The sequence below is a fragment of the Panthera leo genome, chromosome A2 (assembly GCF_018350215.1).
Source record: "Panthera leo isolate Ple1 chromosome A2, P.leo_Ple1_pat1.1, whole genome shotgun sequence".
Taxonomy (NCBI): domain Eukaryota; kingdom Metazoa; phylum Chordata; class Mammalia; order Carnivora; family Felidae; genus Panthera; species Panthera leo.
This window is the reverse complement of record NC_056680.1, coordinates 20,040,084-20,062,970: the sequence shown is the minus strand read 5'-3', so window position 1 is coordinate 20,062,970 and position 22,887 is coordinate 20,040,084. Positions and strand designations below refer to the sequence as shown.

At 39.1% G+C, this 22,887-nt stretch overlaps 1 protein-coding gene across 16 annotated transcripts in view; it reads left to right on the top strand.

Moving 5' to 3' along the window:
- Positions 1–22,887, top strand: part of DCAF1 (DDB1 and CUL4 associated factor 1) — a 90,110-nt gene that overhangs the window by 34,073 nt on the left and 33,150 nt on the right. For all 16 annotated transcript variants that reach the window (XR_006199859.1, XR_006199858.1, XR_006199857.1 and 13 more), the window contains 11 exons: positions 3,652–3,789; positions 5,323–5,835; positions 6,153–6,254; positions 9,719–9,877; positions 11,647–11,826; positions 12,440–12,649; positions 13,325–13,494; positions 17,580–17,704; positions 18,856–20,119; positions 21,004–21,202; positions 22,623–22,705. Coding sequence is in view for 11 of the 16 variants with exons in the window: in XM_042929511.1 (XP_042785445.1) it covers positions 3,652–3,789; positions 5,323–5,835; positions 6,153–6,254; positions 9,719–9,877; positions 11,647–11,826; positions 12,440–12,649; positions 13,325–13,494; positions 17,580–17,704; positions 18,856–20,119; positions 21,004–21,202; positions 22,623–22,705 (3,143 nt within the window). In the remaining 5 variants the exon portion in view is untranslated. The remainder of the gene's footprint in view (positions 1–3,651; positions 3,790–5,322; positions 5,836–6,152; positions 6,255–9,718; positions 9,878–11,646; positions 11,827–12,439; positions 12,650–13,324; positions 13,495–17,579; positions 17,705–18,855; positions 20,120–21,003; positions 21,203–22,622; positions 22,706–22,887) is intronic.

Sequence of the window (22,887 nt, the reverse complement as noted above, 5' to 3'; positions counted from 1 at the left end):
GGCATTCCTCTCTTTCAGTTTTGAGAGTAATGTGAGTCTTTTTTATTTTTATTTTTAAAATTTCTTTGGGTCTTGTTCAAGATTTGTCAATATTGTTGGATCTTTTCAAAGAAACAACTTTTGGTTTCATTTTCTGTATTTTTCTATTTGCTGTTTTACTTATCTTCACTCTAATCTTTATTATTTGCTTCTATTACCTTTGGGTTTTGTTTGCTCTTTTTCTAGTTCCTTAAAGTGTACAGTTAGGTTATTAGGGATTTGAGATCCATCTTTTTTTTTAATTGTATGTATGTTTGCAGCCATGAATTTCCCTCTTAGCAATGCTTGTGACACCTCCCACAAATTTTGGTATGCATTCATCTCAAGGTATTTCTAATTTCCCTGTGACTTCTTTGACCCCTGGGTTATTTAAAAGTGTATTAATTTCCACATATGAATTGTCCAGTTTTCCTTAGGTTGTTGATTTCTTATTTAATTTCAATGTGATTGGAAAAAATTCTTTGTAAGAGTTTATTCTTCTTAATTTATTAACCCTGTTGTTGTTTAACATGGTCTATCCTGGAAAATGATCCATGTGTACTTAAGAAGAATGTATATTCTGGTCTTGTTGGGTGGAGTATTCTCTGTGTGTCTGTTAGGTGTAATTGGTTTATAGTGTTCAACTCTTATGTTTCCTTACTGATCTTCTGTTTGGTTGTTCTATCTATTATTGAAAGTGGGGGTACAGAATTTCTGTTTGGGATAATAAGTTTTGGAAAAACAGTGGTGATGGTTATGCAACATTGTAAATGTACTTAATCACTCTGAATTGTACACTTAAGAATGGTTTAAAAGGTTCAAAATTATTGGATATGTAAAAAAAAAAAAAAAGCTAAATTCTTAACAAAAGTCCAAGACCATGGGAGAAAAATGGCCATTTGGGAAAGGAAACAGAGAGCTAGTGTGTATAAAGTTTACAGTTATTGAATTTAAAAATATAGTAGATGAATTAGAGTGAAGTTTAGACACAGCTGAAGATAGAACCGTGATACCATGATCTGAGCTGAAACAAAGAGTCAGACACTTAACCGACTGAGCCACCTAGGCACTTCTCATGTCAATATATTTTTTTGAAAAAATTTTTTAATGTTTTCATTAATTTTTTTTTTTTGAGAGAGAGAGAGAATGAACAGGGGAGGGGCAGAGAGAGAGAGGGAGACACAGAATCTGAAGCAGTCTCCAGGTTCTGAGCTGTCAGCACAGAGCTGGACACGGGTCTTGAACTCACCAACTGTGGGATCATGACCTCAGCCGAAGTTGAAGCTCAACGGATTGAGTCACCCAGGAACCCCTCATGTCAATATTTTAAAACAAAATTTCTCAGCATGTGTTTTTCAGAGTGTTAATTTTTTGAAAAGAGGTTAAAATGTTTAGAAATATATGGGATAATGACTCCATGACCTTAGGGAAGAATTTAAGATACAAAATGCACAAAATTTAAAAGAAAATACTGTTAAGTATGATTACATAAAAATTATGAGCTTGTGTTTATCATAAAACACTTGTAAAAGCTGTGTATTTCACAGAAATGGAAGCCTAAATGGTCAACAGGAATGAAAAAATGCTGAACCTCATTAATAATGATGAATTCAAATTATATGCAGTGCTGTTTTTATACCCACCAGACTACAGAAGGTGAAAAGTATGACTGTGGTCAAGTGTTGACAGAGATGTAGAAAAAAAGTATTCACTGTTGGTGGAAATGTGAATTGTTGCAGTCACTTTGGAAAATAGCCTGGCATTCTCTGGTAAAGTTGAGCATGCACATATCCTACATCCATGATGCAGTTTTTTTTTTTTTTTTTTAAATTATTTTTGAGAAAGAGTGTGCGCATGTGAGGGAGGGGCAGAGATAGAGGAGGATAGAGGATTCGAAACTGCCTCTGTGCTGACAGTAGATAGCTTGATGCGGGGCTCGAACTCATAGACTGTGAGATCATGACCTGAGCCAAAGTTGGACACTTAACCAACTGAGCCACTCAGGCGCCCCTGTTTAGTAGTTTATTTTTTTTTTAATGTTTATTTACTTTTGAGAGAGAGAGAGAGAGAGAGAGAGAGAGAGACAGTGCAAGCAGGGGAGGGGCAGAGAGAGAGGGAGACATAGAATCTGAAGCAGGCTGCAGGTTCTGTGCTGTTAGCACTTGGTGTTCGAACTCACGAACTGTGAGATCATGACCTGAGCTGGAGTCAGATGCTTAACTGACTCAGCCACCCAGGTGCCCCCTGATTTAGTAGTTCTGATCCTAGATGTCTGCTCTGTGGATAGCTATGGATAGGCTTGCACAAAAATAGTTGTTTTTTTTCTGTTTTTTTTTTTTTTAGTTTTTTATTTAAAGATTTTTTTTTTTATGTTTATTTTTGAGAGTGAGAGCACGAGTAGGGGAGGGGCAGAGAGAGAGGGAGACACAGAATCTGAAGCAGGCTCCAGACTCTGAGCTGTCAGCACAGAGCCCTCTTGTGGGGCTCAGACTCACAGAGTTGTGGTTTTTAAGCCAACAAAATAGCGGCAAAATACGGAGGTGAAGAACATCTGGAGGTCAACTGCCTGGGATCAGACCCCAGCTCTTTCACTTATGTTACTTAACCTTATTGTGACTCAGTTTCCTTTTCAGTAAATACTTACCTAATCACGTAAGGTTGATAGAAGTTAATAAGTAATTGTGTCTAAAGTCTGTCTTATGTTGAATGCTATTTGTGACAATTACATGTAATAATATAGGTGAATGTAAAGAACATAATGGTGAATAATAACTTGCAGAAAAATGCAGTATCATGTGGTTTATATAGTTCAAAGCATATAACTTTAACAAGTTTAATGAGAAAATTGTTAAAATTTAGTAACATGGGTACCTTTTGGGAAGAGAGGACACAGGTGGTATAAGGAAGAACACATGGAAGATCTCAAGTAGATCGTGGGTGATTTTCATTTTCTTTGATTGGACTATACATGTTTTTTTAATTAAAAAATTGTTTTTAACGTTTAATTTATTTTTGAGAGAGAGAGAGAGAGAGCGTGGCGAGAAGGAGCAGAGAGAGAGGGAGACACAGAATCCAAAGCAGGCTCCAGGCTCTGAGCTATCAGCACAGAGCCCGATGCGGGACTCAAATCCACAAACCATGAGATCATGACCTGAGCTGAAGTCAGGTGCTTAACTGACTGAGCCACTCAGTTGCCCCTGGAGTATGCATGTTTATGTGTACTATTTCATAAAAAAAACTAATGAAAAATGAGTTTGGGATATGTGGTGTTAAGTACTTTGATGGATGACTTCTCATTAGTAATGTTAATTGTGCATTGTGAACTTCAAAGAATATAGAAGTTTTAGTGCTTCCCACTTGGTCATGGAATATTTTGGGTCTCAAACATCTAAGGTAAGACTGTTATGTGATTATTGATCTTTAGCTTGAATTTCAGTGGCTAGATAGGAATCTATTTCACAGATGTACAGACACTTTAATCCACTTAGACACTTTACTTGCATTTTTAAATTTATGAGCAGCATTGAAATATCTTATTAAGAGATTCTTTCATAAGACTAAAATCTTTGCTTATGTCTTTAATTATGAAAATGGTCTTTGCTGAATTGTACTATTTAATTTCCTTTACTATAGGAGGGAATTGTTGAGAATCTTTTCAAATGGGCCCGAGAGGCTGATCAGCCATTGAGGACGTATTCTACTGGACTGTTAGGAGGTGCTATGGAGAATCAAGACATTGCTGCCAACTATAGAGATGAGAATTCACAGCTGGTAAGGACTATGTTAGAATTACTTTTTGTATAAGGTGGGAGAGTATTCACAAGTTCTTTCCTTACTACCTGAACTCGAAAAGGTAGATCTTATTCATTATATGGTACTGGAATATAGCTATAATTTTGACATTTCAAGATAACTTTTTTTTTTTTAAAGTCTGTGTATTCTGAGAGAAAGAGCGAGCTGGGGAGGGGCAGAGAGGGAGAGAGAGAATCCCATGCGGGCTCTGTGCTGTCTGTGCAGAGCCCGATGCGGGGCTTGATCTCACAGACTGTGAGATCATGACCTGAGCCAAGATCAAGAGTTGGACGCTTAACTGACTGAGCCACCCAGGCACCCCTCAAAATTACTTTTCATAATAGTTTTGATTTTACTTTTTTTAACTTGAAAATAGCCATTTTTCATCTTATCAAGGATCATATCCCAACATTTGGATTATGAAAATTTTCAAACATACAGCAAAATAGAATTTTACAGAGAACAGCTGTGTACATACCACTTAAATTGTTTGTGAACATTTTACTATACCCGTGCATACCCATCCATCCATCCACCTTTTCTTTTATTTCATCCACCATCCTTTTTTTTTTATGTAGTTTGAAGTAAATTGCAGGCATAATTTCTTTCTTTTTTTTTTTTTTAAACTAAGCATAATGCTATATTTTAGTGTTGGCTCAAAAAATAAGTACTTAAGGGGTGCCTTTGGTTGAGTGTCTGACTTTGGCTCAGGTCCTGATCTCATGTTCCATGGGTTAGAGCCCCACATCAGGCTCTGTGCTAACAGCTCAGAGCCTGGAGCCTGCTTCAGATTCTGTGTCTCCCGCTCTGTCTGCCCCTCCCCTGCTTGCACCCTTTCTCTCTCAAAAATAAATAAAAAATAAAATAAGTACTTAAAACATGAAAAAGTAGTGAACTTGAAAAATAGATTGTATAATTATGTAGATGGCAATATCTAACAATGCATTTACAACAGATATAAGTTTGAGAAGCCTTCATGTTTTCAGACTTTTTTTTTTTAATGTTTATTTCTGAGACAGAGAGAGAACATGAGTGGGGGAGGGACAGAGAGAGGGAGACACAGAATCCCAAGCAGGCTCCAGGCTCTGAGCTCTCAGCACAGAGCCCGACGTAGGGCTTGAACTCACAAACCGTGAGATCATGACCTGAGCCGAAGTCAGTCGCTCAACCGACTGAGCCACCCAGGCGCCCCTGGACATTTTTTTAAAATCATGAATATGTCTAGTGTCTGCCTCTTCAGGTGTGATGGTCCAGCCCAGCTTGATCCAGATAGATCAGCTATGAATGATGTCTGATGTGCAAATGTGGTTTGGGTTCTCTGGGAAATTTTATGAGGAATGAGAGTTTTAGCTGTTTATTTCATTAAGCTGTAGGAATTAGCCATTTCCAGATACTGAAATAACTGCATGAGGGTCTACTTCTCCTTAAATGGAAATAAGAATTATTTATTAAGACTCATTTAAATTAAGATGCAGAAGAAATAAGGCCTTTTATTCCAATATCTGTTGATAGGTGGCAATAGTACTTCGAAGACTGAGGGAGCTACAACTTCAGGAAGTGGCTTTGCGGCAGGAAAACAAGCGTCCCAGCCCGCGAAAGCTCTCCTCTGAACCCCTTTTGCCTCTGGATGAAGAAGCTGTGGATATGGACTATGGCGACATGGCTGTAGATGTAGTGGATGGTGAACAAGAGGAAGCCTCTGGGGACATGGAGATTTCCTTTCATCTTGATTCAGGCCACAAGACCAGTAGTAGAGTGAACTCAGCAGCCAAACCTGACGAGGGAGGATTGAGGAAAAACAAGTCAGCAAAACAGGGTGACAGAGAGAGTTTTAGGAAAGCCAAGCAGAAGTTGGGTTTCTCAGCATCTGATCCAGATCGTATGTTTGTTGAGCTATCTAATAGCAGCTGGTCAGAAATGTCCCCTTGGGTGATTGGCACCAATTATACTCTTTATCCTATGACTCCTGCTATTGAGCAGCGACTCATTCTCCAGTATTTGACCCCCCTAGGAGAATATCAGGAGGTAAGCTTATTGGGAAGAATGCTGTTCACACTTTGGGACTAGTGCTTATTTCTGAGATATTTTAGGTAGCATTTTATACTCTGAGGTGTTTTTACTCTAATACAGAAAAGTCTTTGCCTCAAACTGGTGAAGTCTTATGCCACTGGTAAAGTCTTAGGTCACTTCAGATGTAGGTCTATTTGATAAAAGTGGGTTTGTATGTTTATAAGGGAGTGGGGGGGGTACCTCATTTTTTTAAAATCTTTTGTCTTCATAATGGAACAGGAAATATGTGAAAATAAACCCAGTGTTAAGATTTATTTTTGTTTTCATTTCAGTTACTTCCCATATTCATGCAACTTGGATCACGGGAATTAATGATGTTCTATATTGACCTGAAACAGACTAATGATGTCCTGCTTACATTTGAGGCGCTCAAGGTAAAAAAATTTTTTTAAGATTTTTTTTTTTTTTTTAAGTAATCTGTACACCTCACATGGCGTTCAAAGTCACAACCTTGAGGTCAGGAATCGTGCACTCCACTGATTGGGTCAGCCAGGTGCCCCACTTGGGGTAAAATTCTTGAAAATGTTAGGTACTGAGTGTTGTATTGACATGGATGTACCCATGTGTTTTGGTGTATAGCATCTCTGAGTTTTATTGCTCAGGGCATTTTCATTGCCAGATGTGTCAAAATAGTAACAATTGAAAATTTCTTATTTCGGTAGAAGAGATGAGGCTTACTTACCAAGTGGTTTCACAGAAATTCAGGAGTCTGTCCTACAGGGTTGAATGGTAGAGAGTGGATCTAGATCTGGGGATGGCCTCAGTTATTTTTGCTGCATAGGAGTGGAAAACTATGTGTATAGTACCTTATATCCTACTTTTTAAATATTCTTTGTCAGGCAACATTACTTTTTCTGAATTCTTCATCATTTACATAGCGTATGATGTTAGCTTATCTAGAGTAAACAAAATGTGAATTGGAAAATGAGTAAAGAAGTAGAGGCAGACCTAAATTCAGTAGAGGTAAGTGACTTCCTGAGTTGCAGAGGCACTAAATAGGGGAGGGCAGATTAGCTAGCCCACGAAATTCATACTTATTCAAGTAATCTGAATGGAGAGAGATAAATTGAATGAATAACATTGTGGCTATCATATAATTCTACTCAACAGGTAACTAATGAACAGAGTACCTTTCTGTGATGTTTACACTTTTAGGTAAATCAAATCTTTATAGTTTGCTTAAGACAGTCATGTAAGCCTATGATTTCTTTTAGATATTATAGATGTTGTGGAAAAAGTATGGGGCACAAAGGAAGGAGTATTGTCTTCTTCCTGAGAAATGTTTCCAGAAAAGACCTCTGAAAAAAGAAGTGATGCTCTTTCTGGCTCTTTAAAGTTACAACTTTAAGGAAAAAAAAAAAGAAAGAAAGAAACAACTTTATTTTTGATATTCTAGAGCTATGCTATCTAATAGAAGTTTCAGTAATGGTAGAGGGGCGCCTGGGAGGCTCAGTCGGTTAAGCATCCGACTTCAGCTCAGGTCTTGATCTCACAGCTTGTGAGTTCGAGCCCCGTGTCAGGTTCTGTGCTGACAGCTCAGAGCCAGGAGCCTGCTTCAGATTCTGTGTCACCCTCGCTCTTTGCCCCTCCCCCACTCATACTCTGTGTGTGTGTGTGTGTGTGTGTGTGTGTGTGTGTGTGTGTGTGTGTCTCTCAAAAATAAACATGAAAAAAATTAAAAAAAAGTTTTAGTAATGGTGGAAATTTTCTATGTCTCTGCTTTTCAATACAGTGGCTACTAGCTGTATGAGCACTTAAAATGTAGCTAGTGTCACTGAGGCATTGAATTTTTTATCTTAGTCTCGTGTGGCCAATGATTACTGCATTGGACAGCAGAGTTCCAGAGTATATTGAAATGAAATGGAGGTGAGGAAAGTTGCCTTTCAGATGCCAGAAATTTTAAACTTGGAGGAGGTCAGACATACCCTGTATAACATATCCCTGTGTGTGGATGTAGTGTGTGTGTGTGTGTGTGTGTGTGTGTGTGTGTGTGTGTGTAAATTCATTATACTTTCAACAGTGGAATGCAGCTAGAGGTCAGAGTTCTCTCTAGTCCAAAGGTCTTGCTTTCAGATGCAGCGTCCTGTCCTGAACCAGGAGATAGTGGAAGAGGGGATTTGGGCAGTTGCTATTTCCATAGGTTATGTATGAGGAATTATAATGGATATTGTTATTCAGCTGTTTCCATGCAGAGTCATAGGGGATTAAAGAAAATGAAATAAGGGTGAACAGGGAAAAGTTGGCAAGAGATCTTTCTTACAGGGAAATAATGTAGAAAGATATGTACTCCTTGTTCAAAAGGAAGGTTCAGTTGTATAGGAGAGGGGGGATAGGTGTTGAAGTTAAAATAAAAATGGGTTAAAATGTAGTCATTTGAAGAACCAGACCTTATACGGAGATACAATATAAAGAGAGAAAGTAGAATCTTTGCTTACATGAGCAAAGTGATCTAGGTTATAGGCTTTGTATTGGTAAGGTTGAACCTGCTTATTACTCTCTTTTCTCTTCTACCTATCCTGGCAGTGGAACTGCCACTTTATGGTAGGGACGTGAGAAAAACTACATGCCATCTTCTAAGGGTTGGCAGGGAACCATAGGTGGTTTAGCTACTTGGAGGACAGACTTGGATAACAGACAAAAAGAGTAAAGAGGTAAGAGATTTGAATTACATATGAGGATTAGTCTGAATCTGGGTGTTGAGAGAACTTCTGAAGAAGGTACATACCTGTTGTTTTTGCCATTAACCCTGGCAAGATTTGTATCCAGTTACATACTTTCCAGTCTGTTTTGTCTCTACTTTGTGCCTGCTTCACCATCTGGAAGACACCTTGGCACGAGAAACACGAGGGGGAGCTCTAGTTCTTCCGAGGCCCTGTCCACATTAGCTTGGGTTGAAGGTCATGAAGTAGCCTGCTGCTTGCATTGTACTTCCTGCCTTTAAAATTGCCCAGAAGACCAGGTCTACCCAGAGAGACTAGTGGGAACTGAACAGGAAGTTAACAAAACTTGAAAGATCACATGCTTTTAAAGATCTGTTTAAAGTGCATTCTGATAAGTTCCAAACATTTGCTAGTTTGGTAACTTGTTGAAGATGGTTATTTGGAGTTATATATAATGAGGTTCAGTATAAAAGAATACAAAATTTTGGGGTGTCTGGGTGGCTCAGTCAGTTAAGCGTCTGACTTCAGCTCAGGTCATGATCTCACGGTTGTGAGTTCGAGCCCCGCATTGGGCTCTGTGCTGACAGCTTAGAGCCTGGAGCCTGCTTTGGGTTCTGTGTCTCCCTCTCTCTCTGTTCCTCCCCCGCTCATGCTCTGTCTCTCTCCTTCAAAAATAAATAATAACATTAAAAAAAAAAATTAAAAAAAAAAAGAAGACAGAGTTTGGTATTTTATTAGATGATAAGTCTGTGACTGAGCCAAAACTAGAACATAGGGCTGATTATATTTAAAGGATTAAAATGGGAAGGTTAAGAAAAATCCTTTAGGGAAGCTATGTAATAATAAAATGGTTGTGGGACTATGTCATTGTTTATGGCAGTATTTTTCATTTCTTGTTTTTCACCTTTATGAAAACCTTTGGTGTTAGAAGGGGATGTTAGGAAATCTTAATAGGTTCCCCCCCCCCCAGCTTTATTGAGATATAATTCACATACCATAGAGGGTTTTCTCTGTTTTTTTATTTCCCTTTAAGCAGTACTGGTTTTATTTCTGTTGTGAGGGAGTGGTTGTCTACTTCAGAGGATTCCTTTTATTTAGCAGCTTGATTTAATGTTTTGTGAAAAGATTTTGTGATTATTCTAGATCCTTCCACAGTAACATGTGTCCTCTTTGTTTAGCACCTTGCATCTCTCCTGCTCCATAACAAGTTTGCCACAGAGTTTGTTGCGCATGGTGGAGTACAGAAATTACTGGAAATTCCTCGTCCTTCTATGGCTGCAACAGGTGTATCCATGTGCTTGTATTACCTGTCCTACAACCAGGATGCCATGGAAAGAGTAAGTCCAGTCCATTTAGAGTTTGGGAATGGGATTTGGTGAGGAGACTTGTTAGCACCTTCACAGAAAAAAATGAGTAGTTGGGAGTTTTTTAATGAAATTTTAATGAAAATAATTTTAATGAAAGAATTAGAGAACATGATGAATATATGGCTTTCACAAAGCATTGTAAAAATGTAAAATTGTTTACAAAAGATTGTTTTTTCTCCTATTTGAATTAAAAAAAAAAGCAAGGTAGATTGATGTCTAGGGGCTTTATTTAGTTTTTGCCATTTCTGTTGAATTAGTATTAGTTCTTGGGCTCTTGTCAGATGTCGTTAATGGAGTTATATTTTGGGTTTTAGAGTTAATCTATTATAAAAACAGATGATGCTTTGTATGTGTTAACAAATAATGTGTGGTGGAGATAAAATAATTCCCGTTGTTCTCAGGGCTCCAGAGTTTCCCCATCTGGTTCTTCTGTTTTTCCAGTTAAGACTTGTTTATTTAGTGATTTAAAAAAAAAAAAAATGTGAATGAGTTACATTTTTTTTTTTTTAATTTTTTATTTTTTTTTATTTTTGAATGAGTTACATTTGAAAAGTAGTGGGTCCCTAGACACACCTAGGGAAGCTCTTATCATTTCCATGCCTGGAATATTTTTTCTAATGTTCTGTGTGTTTTGGCTCTTCTGGTAGAGTGAAGTTGGTAAATTCTTCTTGGGCTATGTCTTGATTCATCTTTGCATATTTGTTAATAATGTTTTAGTTTTAATTTTTTTCCCTTTTGTGATCAACATTATGCAAAGATATGTATTCTTTTGAGAATAGTAACTTAATCTGTAGGTGTGTATACAAAATTAATTATGGCTAAGATAAAAAAGTAAACCTGGGGAATACTTTAGAATTCATTGATCCATAGGAGACGTTTTGATCCATAGGAGACATCGAAATGTATGTGAAACGAATCAGTGAGTGGATAACAAACTTGTAGACTTTAGTATCTGTAGTATCAGAAGGTTCAAGTCACTTTTATCACCCATGGATAGTCTCTTATCTCTTTGAGCTTCTTTCTCATCTTTTTTATTTTATTTTATTTTTTGAGAGTGAGACAGAACATGCGAGCTGGGGAGGGGCAGAGAGAGACAAAATCTTAGGCAGGCTCCACACCCAGCACAGAGCCATCTCTGGGCTCAGTCTCACTACTGTGAGATCATGACCTGAGCTAAAATCAAGAATTGGATGCTTATGGGGCACTTGTGTGGCTCAGTTGGTTAAGTGTCTGACTCTTGATTTCAGCTCAGGTCATGATCTCATCGTTTGTGGGTTTGAGCCCCACATTGGGCTCCATGCTGGCAGTGCAGAGCCTGCTTGGGATTTTCTTTCTGTCCCTCCCCTGATTGAGCTTGCTCTCTCTCTCTCTTTCTCTCTCTAAAACAAAGAAAAAAGAGTTGGATGCTTAACCAACTAAGCCATTCAGACACCCTCTTACCTTCTAAGTGGGAACTGATACCCTATGGAACTGAGCACTGTGAGCATTAGAGGATGTAAATATTTGCAAAATTTGGCATTCAGTAAATAGCTCAAATTTAAGTATCTAAATTTAGGGTCTTCAGTTTGGAATAGAGTGTTACAGAATTTCATTTGTAACTTAAGTTTTAAACTCAGAATGACTGCATTAGTGATGATCATTGTATTCTGCACAGATAGCTAGCTACAGTGGTGAATTTTTCATCCCTTTTTGAAGGTTCTTTTGCCTGAAATTTTTAAAAACTGTTTTATTTTTTGCAGGTTTGTATGCATCCCCACAATGTTCTGTCTGATGTGGTGAACTATACTCTGTGGTTAATGGAATGTTCTCATGCCTCAGGATGCTGCCATGCTACCATGTTTTTCTCAATTTGCTTCTCCTTCCGGGCTGTGTTGGAGCTCTTTGACCGCTATGATGGTCTTCGTCGTCTGGTGAATTTGGTGAGGTTCTCAGTGGCTTCTTTTTGTGAGGAATAGGGGTCTTGCTTGTCTTGGCTGCCTTTCAGTAGTGTAGAAGAGAGGAACCTTTTTTTTTTTTTTTTTTTTTTTAAGATTTCATTTTTAAGTAATCTCAGCATCTAATGTGGGATTCGAACTGACAACCCTGAGATCAAGAATCACTTGCTCCACCAAGTGAGCCAGCCAGGCTCCCCAAGAAACAGCTTTTGACTAGAAGAATTTTGCTATCATTTTTTGTGAATGAAGTCTTTTACTTCTCTTAAGCGGTTAGAGGACTCTGCCATTGTAGACTTGCCTTGAATATACTAATCTCATAGGGGGAATTGTGTTGATAATCTTGATCTTTCTTAAAGCAGTGGTTTTGTGCCTGAATGTCTTTCAACATGATTACAAGCTATGTAATTTTTCAGTAACTGTTTAATGTTTTGCTTATATATGGCAACTCTTAACATCTTTTATAGACAAATATGCTTTGATGTTTGTTAGTCTTGTTGAGCATAAAAGTTTACTGTAATCCTTTTCCTCCTTTTACTTTTTTCTTTCTGTTTTTTCCTTCCTTCCCTTTTTCCCCATCTTTTTGTCTCTTTCCTAATAGATCAGTACTTTGGAGATTCTAAATTTGGAAGATCAGGGTGCACTTCTGAGTGATGATGAAATATTTGCTAGCCGCCAAACTGGGAAACATACCTGCATGGCCTTGCGCAAGTACTTTGAGGCTCACCTGGCCATTAAATTGGAACAAGTAAAACAGTCACTTCAGAGGACTGAGGGTGGCATTCTTGTCCATCCTCAACCCCCATACAAGGTGAGAGGACCTTGCCATAAAAGGAAAAGTTAACTCTTATAACATTGTTGGGCCTAACACTCATTGAGATCAATGGAGTTTATGCAGTATGTACATTGTTGGATTATACTTGCCTTGTGTAGGGGCAGAATACTTGAACATGGATGTATCAGGGACTTGTTTTGCTCCTAGTTGTAAGTTGCTACTTCTCTGGGATATTAAAACTAAAAGATGAACTGAAGTGTGTATAAAAGGGCTTTCTTCTATGAAAAGTACTAGATATACTGCCTCCTTCTGTGTGGAATTTTTTTTCTGAAAGGGCACGTCTGTTACTCCACTTCTGTATCATTTTTTAACTTTCTTGATGTGTTTTGGAATAAAGATGTGTTTTAAAAAATCACAAATTGAAAAGAAACCAGTTATTTTATGTGGTACTTCTTTTCCAAGTTGTGAAATATATGTACCAACAAGTTGTGAACATTTTGTTACCTTTTTTGGGCAAAATGTATTATGAGTCTAATTATAAGTAAAAGATTAAACATATTCATTATTTCACATGTGGGCTATTGACTCAATTGTGAAATTTGAAAGCTATTATTACTTAGGTTTATCAAAACTTGTTGACTATTGAGCTGTGATGAGGAAGGTAGCAAGCAGGTAATAGAGTTCTTTAATAATATGCATCTCTCCTTATAGGCGTGTTCATATACTCATGAACAGATTGTGGAAATGATGGAGTTTTTGATAGAGTATGGTCCAGCGCAGCTATATTGGGAACCAGCTGAAGTCTTCCTCAAACTTTCTTGTGTTCAACTCTTGTTGCAGCTTATTTCTATTGCCTGCAATTGGAAGACCTATTATGCAAGGTGGGATTAGAGAGAGGTTTTAAATGAAGTTAGATTCTGCCTTTTGGTTAAGGTGATATTGGTTTGTATATAGTGTATGCTTAGCAAACATTTGTTGAACTGAATTGAAATTTTGAGTGTGAATCTGAGAAAGTAGATTAAAGAGGAGAATATATGTATATATGTATATATGTATATACGTATATATGTATATACGTATGTATATATATACACACATACATATATATATATAATTTAAATGTTTATTTTTGAGAGAGTGCGTGTGCATGTGCGCATGCACTAGTGGGGGAGTGGTGGAGAGAGAGAGAGGATCCAAAGCAGGCTCTGTGATGACAGCAGAGAGCCTGATGTGGGCCTCGAACCCACAAATCATGAGATCATGACCTGAGGCGAAGTCAGACGCTTGACTGAGCCATCCAGGTGCCCCTACGAAGATAATCTATTTTTTCTTAATTTTTAAAAATCTTTATTTTTGAGAGAGAGAGAGAGACAGAGCATGAGCAGAGGAGGGGCAGGGAGAGAGGAAGACACAGAATCCAAAGCAGGCTTCAGGCTCTGAGCTGTCATCACAGAGCCCGATAAGGGGCTCGAACCCATGAGGTCATGACCTGAGCCGAGTTGGACACTTAACCCGACTGAGCCACCCAGGCGCCCCCGGAAGATAATATTTTTAATTTACAGAATTTTTGTTTATATATATGGTTCTGATGATTATGAATACTGCACAAAAGATGGGGATCAAGGTCTGTGCTCTTACAGAAGTTATGTAATTTACACAGCTGCAGAGGTGGGTTTGAAGTCCTGTCTTGAGACTGCAGTTCAGTATTTTTTTTTGGTACTTAGACTTTAAACATCTCTCTACTGGCTGACAGCCACACATAATCTTCTTTCACAGAAAACTGTATTTTGTGCTTTTGTGATTTTCACAATTCAGTTAAAAGCAGTCAGGGCACAGCAGGATGAGGCTCAGAAAAGGACAGCTGATAGAATCAGGAGTTTGGGTGGGTTCTACTTGAGCGTGATATCAGAGAAAGTTATATTTTGGAAAAGATAGAATCTGAAGAGAAGACAGTAACAAAGTTTATGAAGAGTGATTCTTTACCTTCTTTCCCTATCCATTCATTGTCATAAAGACAAGACTGCCTTATTTAGGGTGCATATGGCTTGTTTGTGAAATGCCAGGATAGTAAATCTAGGGAGATAACTTTTGGAGCAGCCATTTTAAAACTTTTTGGTCTCAGGACCCTTTTATTGTATTAAAAATTGAGAACCCCAAAGAGCTTTTGTTTTTGTGTTAAATCTGTTGATATTTAACAATTAGAAAGTAAAACTGAGTAAATGTAAAAATACTTATGAATTTACTTAAAAATAATCTTAACCCCATTACACGTTAGCATTTTTTATGAAAAGTTTCCAGAATAAAACCAGATGATTTCAGCAAGGTTTTTAAATGTCTGCCTAATATCTCATAATCTGCTTCTGTATTCACTCTTTTGTGACATCACACATGACATAGCCTCAGAAAGCTCTAGTAGCCACTTGTGAGAGAATGAAAGTGAGAAAGGAAACTAACATCCTGGTATTATTATGAAAATAATTAAAAAAAATTTTTTTAGGTTATTTTATGAGAGAGAGAAAAAGAAAGCATGCACGTGCGCCAGGGAGGGCAGAGGGAGGGAGGATCCCACACAGGCTTCACATGGTCAGTGTAGTGCCCAATATGGGGCTCGAACCCATGAACCTCAAGATCATGACCTGAGCCGAAACCAGGATGCTTAACCAACTGAGCTACCCAGGCGCCCCTGAAAATAGTTTTTATATCAGGGGACTTTCTGAAAGGGTCTCAGAGATCACTGGGTTCCCCTAACCACACTTGGAGAACTGTGTTTTACTTTTATTTACTTATTTAAGTTTTAAATATTTATTTTGAGAAAGAGAGTGTGAGTGGGAAGGGGCAGAGAGAGAGAATCCCAAGCAGGCTCCACACTCTGTGGTGAGCCCAACGTGGGGCTTGATCTCATGACTGTGAGATCATGATCTGAGCCAGTATCAAGAGTCGGACCCTTAACTGAACAAGCCATGCAGGTGCCCTGAGAACCACTGTTTTAGAGTATTAAAGTAGATTATTATATTCACTTGAACTTTGTTGAAAAGATGATGAAAGCTCAGAAGATAACTAGGAATGTTATAAATACATTTTTTGAGTGGCAAATTCATATTTGATTACGAAGAGAATATAAATATATTGGGAATGTGTCCTTTAAAAGTTTGTTTCTAAAAATCAAATACTTGTTTCTGTTTAGAATATACAGAACCTTAGAGAAGGAAATTATTTTCAGCTACTGTTAATTTCTCTAGTCTTTTTTCCATAATGTGTGTAAATATACCTAATTGAGATCATAGAATTTAACCAAATTCATCTTTTTATGAAATAATTCAATATACAAAATGTACAGAGACTAACATAACAACCCAATATGCAGTGTTGGCATGTGGTGGCATTATTTGCTTCTTTCTCAATTCCTTTTTCTGCCTCTCCATAGTGACCAATCTTCTGAATTTGGAGTATATCTCTCCATTTATATTTTTATACCACACACATGTGTGTGTATAAGCAATAATAGAATACTCCTTTGTATGTTTTTAAATTATATGTTATCCTGTATGCATCTTTTGCAACTTGCTTTTTTCAACCTTGTGTTTTTGAGATGTATATATGTTGATATTTATTTGAATTCACGTGTTTCTGTATTAGTTTGTTACCCTATTGATGGACATTTAGTGTTTGTTACTTCCTTTTTTTTTTTTTTTTAATTTTTTTTTTTAATGTTTATTTATTTTTGAGACAGAGAGAGACAGAGCATGAATGGGGGAGGGGCAGAGAGAGAGGGAGACACAGAATCGGAAGCAGGCTCCAGGCTCTGAGCCATCAGCCCAGAGCCTGACGCGGGGCTCGAACTCACGAACCGTGAGATCGTGACCTGAGCTGAAGTCGGATGCTCAACCGACTGAGCCACCCAGGCGCCCCTGTTACTTCCTTTTTTGCTATCAAATGAATGATACCACATACCTCCTTTTGGGGTCTCTTTGGGGATATGATGTATATAGCTGGATTGTAGGGTGCCTGCATTTCATCTTTATTGGATGTTGCTTTACCATTTTCATCTCAACAGCAGGATATGGGGATTCTCATTTCTCTGCCTTTTTATCAATACTTGGTATGGTCAGACTTACAATTTTATATCTTATGTTTTCTATTTTATTAATGTTGTATTTTGAGCCTCTCCCTTTGTTCTTTAGAATTCTTTGAGAAGGGCTGTCCGTAGCTGCAGAATAGTTCATCAGATGAGTGTACTATAACTTAACACACATGTGTTCCTACTATCTGTGTAGGTTTTCTAATTCTTTTGTTACTTTAAACGATGTGATAATGGACATCTTAACACATAAATGCTTGTTTGTATTTTTTTTTTTTTTAATTTTAATGTTTATTTATTTCTGAGACAGAGAGAGACAGAGCATGAGTGGGGGAGGGGCAGAGAGAGAGGGAGACACAGAATCCGAAGCAGGCTCCAGGCTCCGAGCTGCCAGCACAGAGCCCAACGCAGGGCTCGAACTCACGAACCGTGAGATCATGACCTGAGCCGAAGTCGGTTGCTCAACCAACTGAGCCACCCAGGCGCCCCTTGTTTGTATTTCTGATTATTTCCTTAGGACAAATTCTTCCAGGTGAAATTCCTGGGCTAAAGCTTAGGCACATTTTTAGAATCTTGTTTCCTATTTCTAGATTGTTTTTCAAAATGAGGGCCCTATTTGTACTCCCACCAAAAGTTTGAGAGCATTTGTCCTTATACATCCTTATCAGCATTAGGGATTATCCTTTGTTTTTAATTTTAGCAGTGGGGAAAATTCCATCCCCACTGTTTTGAAAGTAATGTCATGGTGACTTACAAATGCTCTCTTCATGTCTTGGCTAGGGACAGAGCCACATAGGTAGTAGTTCTGATCTATTCTGTATCTCAGTTTAACTTTTTTGTTTTGACTGTCTCCTAGTTTCCGTTTAACTAATTGTTTTTCCTGTCCAGGAATGATACTGTGCGCTTTGCTTTGGATGTTCTGGCTATTCTCACTGTTGTGCCAAAAATCCAGCTGCAGTTGGCAGAATCAGTGGATGTGCTAGATGAGGCTGGCTCCACCGTCTCCACTGTAGGTAGGTTGTACCTTTCCATTTTTGTGATTGCTTGGTCTGGATTTGTTTTCTTTTGCAATTCTGGCCGTAGTTGTGTACCTGAGTTGCAATATTAGAACAGAAGGTAGTAGTGGAGAATGCCTTGTCCCATCTAAGTTGTGCTATACACTTTTATTTGTTTTTATTATTATTTTTAATGTTTGTTTATTTTTGAGAGAGAGACACATGCACACTGCACGAGTGGGAGTGGGACAGAGAGAGGAGACACACAATCTGAAGCAGGCTCCAGGCTCTGAGCTGTCAGCACAGAGCCCAACGCGGGGCTCGAATTCATGAACTGCGAGATCATGACCTGAGCCGAGTCGGAATCTTAACTGACTGAACCACCCAGTTGCCCCTATATAAAGGAATCGGTTGTGTTGGTGAACTCAGGTTTTCTAAGTGATACATGTGCTATGATGGTACAGGTTCATTCTTGAAAACCTGTACTCTGCAGAGTCTTATGCCAAAAATAAAGTTTATGGGAAAAATGGGTTAGGGCAGACAGTAGAAAACTTAAAGCAACTTTGTAATCTGAGCCCTAACTCCGTAATTGGCAAGCAGCTCAGAATGGATAGAAGCTATCATACATAATAACAAAAGAAAAATGTATCGTATTAAGAACAGGTCAGGTAAGGGCTCCTGCTAAAGTGAGCATGGGAAGTGGTATGACTGGCTGTGGGTCTTGGGGTGTACCACTTTGGGGAGAAAGCCTGAGGTGCAGCCACTTGTTTTTAACTTTATTCATATATAGCAGAAAGGGTTCCTGATGCCATTGTGGCAGCCAGGCTGAGGGTTTTTCTCCTTCCTGCTAAAGGTTTTAATTTATTCCTGCTATTTTTGCTCCCCTTAACCCAGGAAAAATTGCACATGACCCTGGTAACTTCCACATAATACCGACCTCATTCCCCTGTTTAACAACTGCATATGAAGTATTGTATCATGAAGCTATATTGTAGTAGAACTGATTGTATTTTATTCAAAAAGTTCCTTGTCCTTTAATAAAATGGTACAGTAGTTTCAGGTGGAACAAAATGAATCGAAGTCTAAATTTTGACTCTGGAACAATCATTGAATTTGGCTGTTAGTTTTTTGAAGAACAATATAAAATGTTTTGTATTTCTCCCCAATAGGTATCAGCATTATTTTGGGAGTGGCTGAGGGTGAGTTCTTTATCCATGATGCTGAAATTCAGAAGTCAGCACTTCAGATTATCATCAATTGTGTTTGTGGCCCGGATAACCGAATTTCCAGTATTGGCAAGTTTATCTCTGGAACTCCTCGGAGAAAGCTGCCTCAGACTCCAAAAAGTAGCGAGCACACCCTGGCCAAGATGTGGAATGTGGTTCAGTCCAACAATGGCATCAAGGTGCTCCTGTCCTTATTATCCATCAAGATGCCCATCACTGATGCAGACCAGATAAGGGCTCTGGCCTGCAAGGCCCTAGTGGGCCTTTCTCGCAGTAGCACTGTCCGGCAGATCATCAGCAAACTGCCCCTTTTCAGCAGCTGCCAGATCCAGCAGTTGATGAAGGAGCCTGTGCTGCAGGACAAGCGCAGTGATCATGTCAAGTTCTGCAAGTATGCCGCTGAGCTCATTGAACGAGTGTCAGGAAAGCCTCTTCTCATTGGCACTGATGTGTCTCTGGCACGACTGCAAAAAGCAGATGTTGTTGCCCAGTCAAGGATTTCCTTCCCTGAGAAAGAGCTGCTTCTGTTGATACGTAACCATCTCATTTCTAAAGGGCTTGGGGAGACAGCAACCGTGCTGACGAAAGAGGCTGACTTGCCCATGACTGCCGCTTCTCATTCTTCTGCCTTCACCCCAGTCACTGCTGCTGCTTCTCCCGTCTCTCTTCCCCGAACACCTCGCATCGCCAACGGCATTGCAACTCGACTGGGCAGCCATGCTTCTGTGGGTGCCACTGCCCCTCCTGCCCCCACTGCCCATCCTCAGCCACGGCCCCCGCAAGGTTCACTAGCCTTGCCTGGCCCATCTTACGCAGGCAATTCCCCCTTGATTGGTAGGATCAGTTTTATCAGAGAGAGGCCATCACCCTGCAATGGCAGGAAAATCAGAGTGTTGCGGCAGAAGTCGGACCATGGCGCCTATAGCCAAAGCCCAGCCATAAAAAAGCAGTTGGACAGACATCTTCCTTCCCCACCTACGCTGGACAGTATCATCACAGAATATCTTAGAGAGCAGCATGCTCGCTGCAAGAACCCAGTTGCCACCTGCCCACCTTTTTCCCTCTTTACTCCTCATCAGTGTCCTGAGCCAAAACAGAGGCGGCAAGCGCCAATAAACTTTACCTCAAGGCTAAACCGCAGGGCATCATTTCCAAAGTATGGAGGGGTGGATGGCGGATGCTTTGATAGGCACCTTATCTTTAGCAGGTAAGGAGAGGCCACCTCACTACCTGGGAATTGGAATGATTCTTCTATCTATCTATCTATCTATTTATTTAAAAAAAATTTTTTTTTAACGTTTATTTATTTTTGAGACAGAGAGAGACAGAGCATGAACGGGGGAGGGTCACAGAGAGAGGGAGACACAGAATCTGAAACAGGCTCCAGGCTCTGAGTGGTCAGCACAGAGCCTGACGCGGGGCTCGAACCCACGGACCGTGAGATCATGACCTGAGCCGAAGTCGGACGCTTAACCGACCAAGCCACCCAGGCGCCCCATGATTCTTCTATTTAAATCAAAGTGTGATGATTCCAGAAAGCTGGACTATTTGTTGGTCTGAAATACCAGTGATTGTCACTTTGTGTAAATACATGAGTAATGTGACTGTACCCCCTTTGTCAACCAGGGGTTCCTTATGTGATTGTTATTGTTAGGATATTATTAGGATAAGGATACTCTGTGTTCTTGTTACAACTAGTGTGTTTTCTAGAACTCATGCAACATCCTGTTCCTAACTAGACTCCCAAACTTGTTTTTGTGCTGGTCCAGTTGTTTCCTGTTCTGATTCTTTACAAATCTCACATAAAGATGAGGGGATCACAAGTTTCAAATATGAGGACTTTTGTTATTGTTAAAACTTGGAAGTGGAGGTCCTTTTCTCTCACTTAAAATGAAAAGGAAGCACTGAAGGTCACTATGATATTTTGGGAGAACCCATTTGAAACATAAATGCTCTTTTTTTTTTTTTTTTTTTTTTTTTTTAATTTTTCTTTCATCCTTTTAGCAAAGTTTTCTTTTTTTGGAGTCCTTGTGCGTTGTCTCTGATTTTTTTTTTTTTTTTTTTTTTTTTTTTTTTTTTTTTGCTGCTTAGGTTCCGTCCTATTTCAGTGTTCAGGGAAGCCAATGAGGATGAGAGTGGTTTCACTTGCTGTGCATTCTCAGCACGGGAGCGGTTCCTGATGCTTGGCACCTGCACTGGGCAGTTGAAGCTCTATAATGTGTTTAGTGGACAAGAGGAAGCCAGCTATAACTGTCACAATTCGGCTATCACACATCTTGAACCTTCCAGGGTAAGAGTCCCTTCCTAGGTGGTTCTCATTCATTCTTCTTCGATGAGTTGGTAACTGTGGGCTTGTGGGCTGGCTGTTAATTTGTACATAAACTTTTATTGGAACATAGCCATGCCTATCTGTTTATGTCTGGTCTGTGGCTGCTTCTGTGCTACAGTGGCAGAGTTGAGTAGTTGTGACACAGACCATATGGCTTACAAAGCCTAATGTGTTTACTGTTTGGCTCTTTAAGTAAAAAAAAGTTTGCCAACCTTCTTCTAAGAGTCGTATGTGTATGTGTATGTATGTGTGAACCTTTCTTTTTTAATTTGCCTCAGATGGAAACTATGATCACAGAAGTTTTCTTTTTGTGTCAGAAATCTCAAAGTACTGTGAGTTTTTAGGAAAAAAGCATTATATGGTTCTAGTGGGTCATGGTTTATTAGTATTCTGTGGATGGAATTGACACCTTTATTTCTAAAAGTTAGGACTGTTAAGATGACAAGGATAGTTTTCCTGATAGAGTAAAGGAGACTCAGCCTTTATTGGGCTTTCTTTTTTTTTTAAAGTATTTAAAAAAAAATTTTTTTTAATGTTTATTTATTTTGAGAGAGAGAGACACACACACAGTGTGAGCCGGGGAGGGGCAGAGAGAGAGAGAGGGAGACACAGAATCCAAAGCAGGCTCCAGGGGCTTGAACCCACGAACTGCGAAGTCATGACCTGAGCCGAAGTCGGAAGCTTAACCGACTGAGCCACCCAGGGGCCCCTTAATGGGCTTTCTTTTTTTTTTTTTTTTTTAATTTTTTTTTCCCAACGTTTTTTATTTATTTTTGGGACAGAGAGAGACAGAGCATGAACGGGGGAGGGGCAGAGAGAGAGGGAGACACAGAATCAGAAACAGGCTCCAGGCTCCGAGCCATCCGCCCAGAGCCTGACGCGGGGCTCGAACTCAGGGACCGCAAGATCGTGACCTGGCTGAAGTTGGACGCTTAACCGACTGCGCCACCCAGGCGCCCCTATGGGCTTTCTTTTTGAAAAAATCCTAAGAGTTGTTAGCTAAGAAAGTCTAAGACATGTTTTCACTTGACTGATATTTCAGGTGAGGGAGACTGAGATATATGGCCAAATGTTAAGAAAGGTGGAACCATCTTTGACATCTTTCCAAGTTTTTTTCTTCCCCTACCCTTGGAACTATTGTATTTTTTGTTACTAGCTCAGGAGGAGTTAGTCTTTTCTTAAATTTAGGTATTTTTTTTAGGACATTGCATGTGCACATACTTAAATCCCAGCAGTTTCGAACACTTCTTGGTTCTTCGTAGTTTTTCTATTTTCTATATAATACAATAATAATTTTTGAGCTTGTATGTTAAAATGCTATAGGCAGACAGCATTTATATAAACATGTGACTACCCGCCTTGGGCCTCCTTCTTCTTTTAGGATGGGTCCTTGCTGCTGACATCTGCTACTTGGAGCCAGCCTCTGTCTGCACTTTGGGGAATGAAATCAGTATTTGATATGAAGTATGTATGTATTTTTTATAACCCAACTCTTTCTGTTCTACAATTTACCTAATTTATATTTCCCTTCATCCGATTCTTCAACTTGAAGCCTTTTGGGAAAAGACGAATGCTGTGAGTTATTGCTAACTTCTCTCTTCCTTGTCTGTCGCTCATGTTTAATAAGGTTTTATCCTTAATTCTGA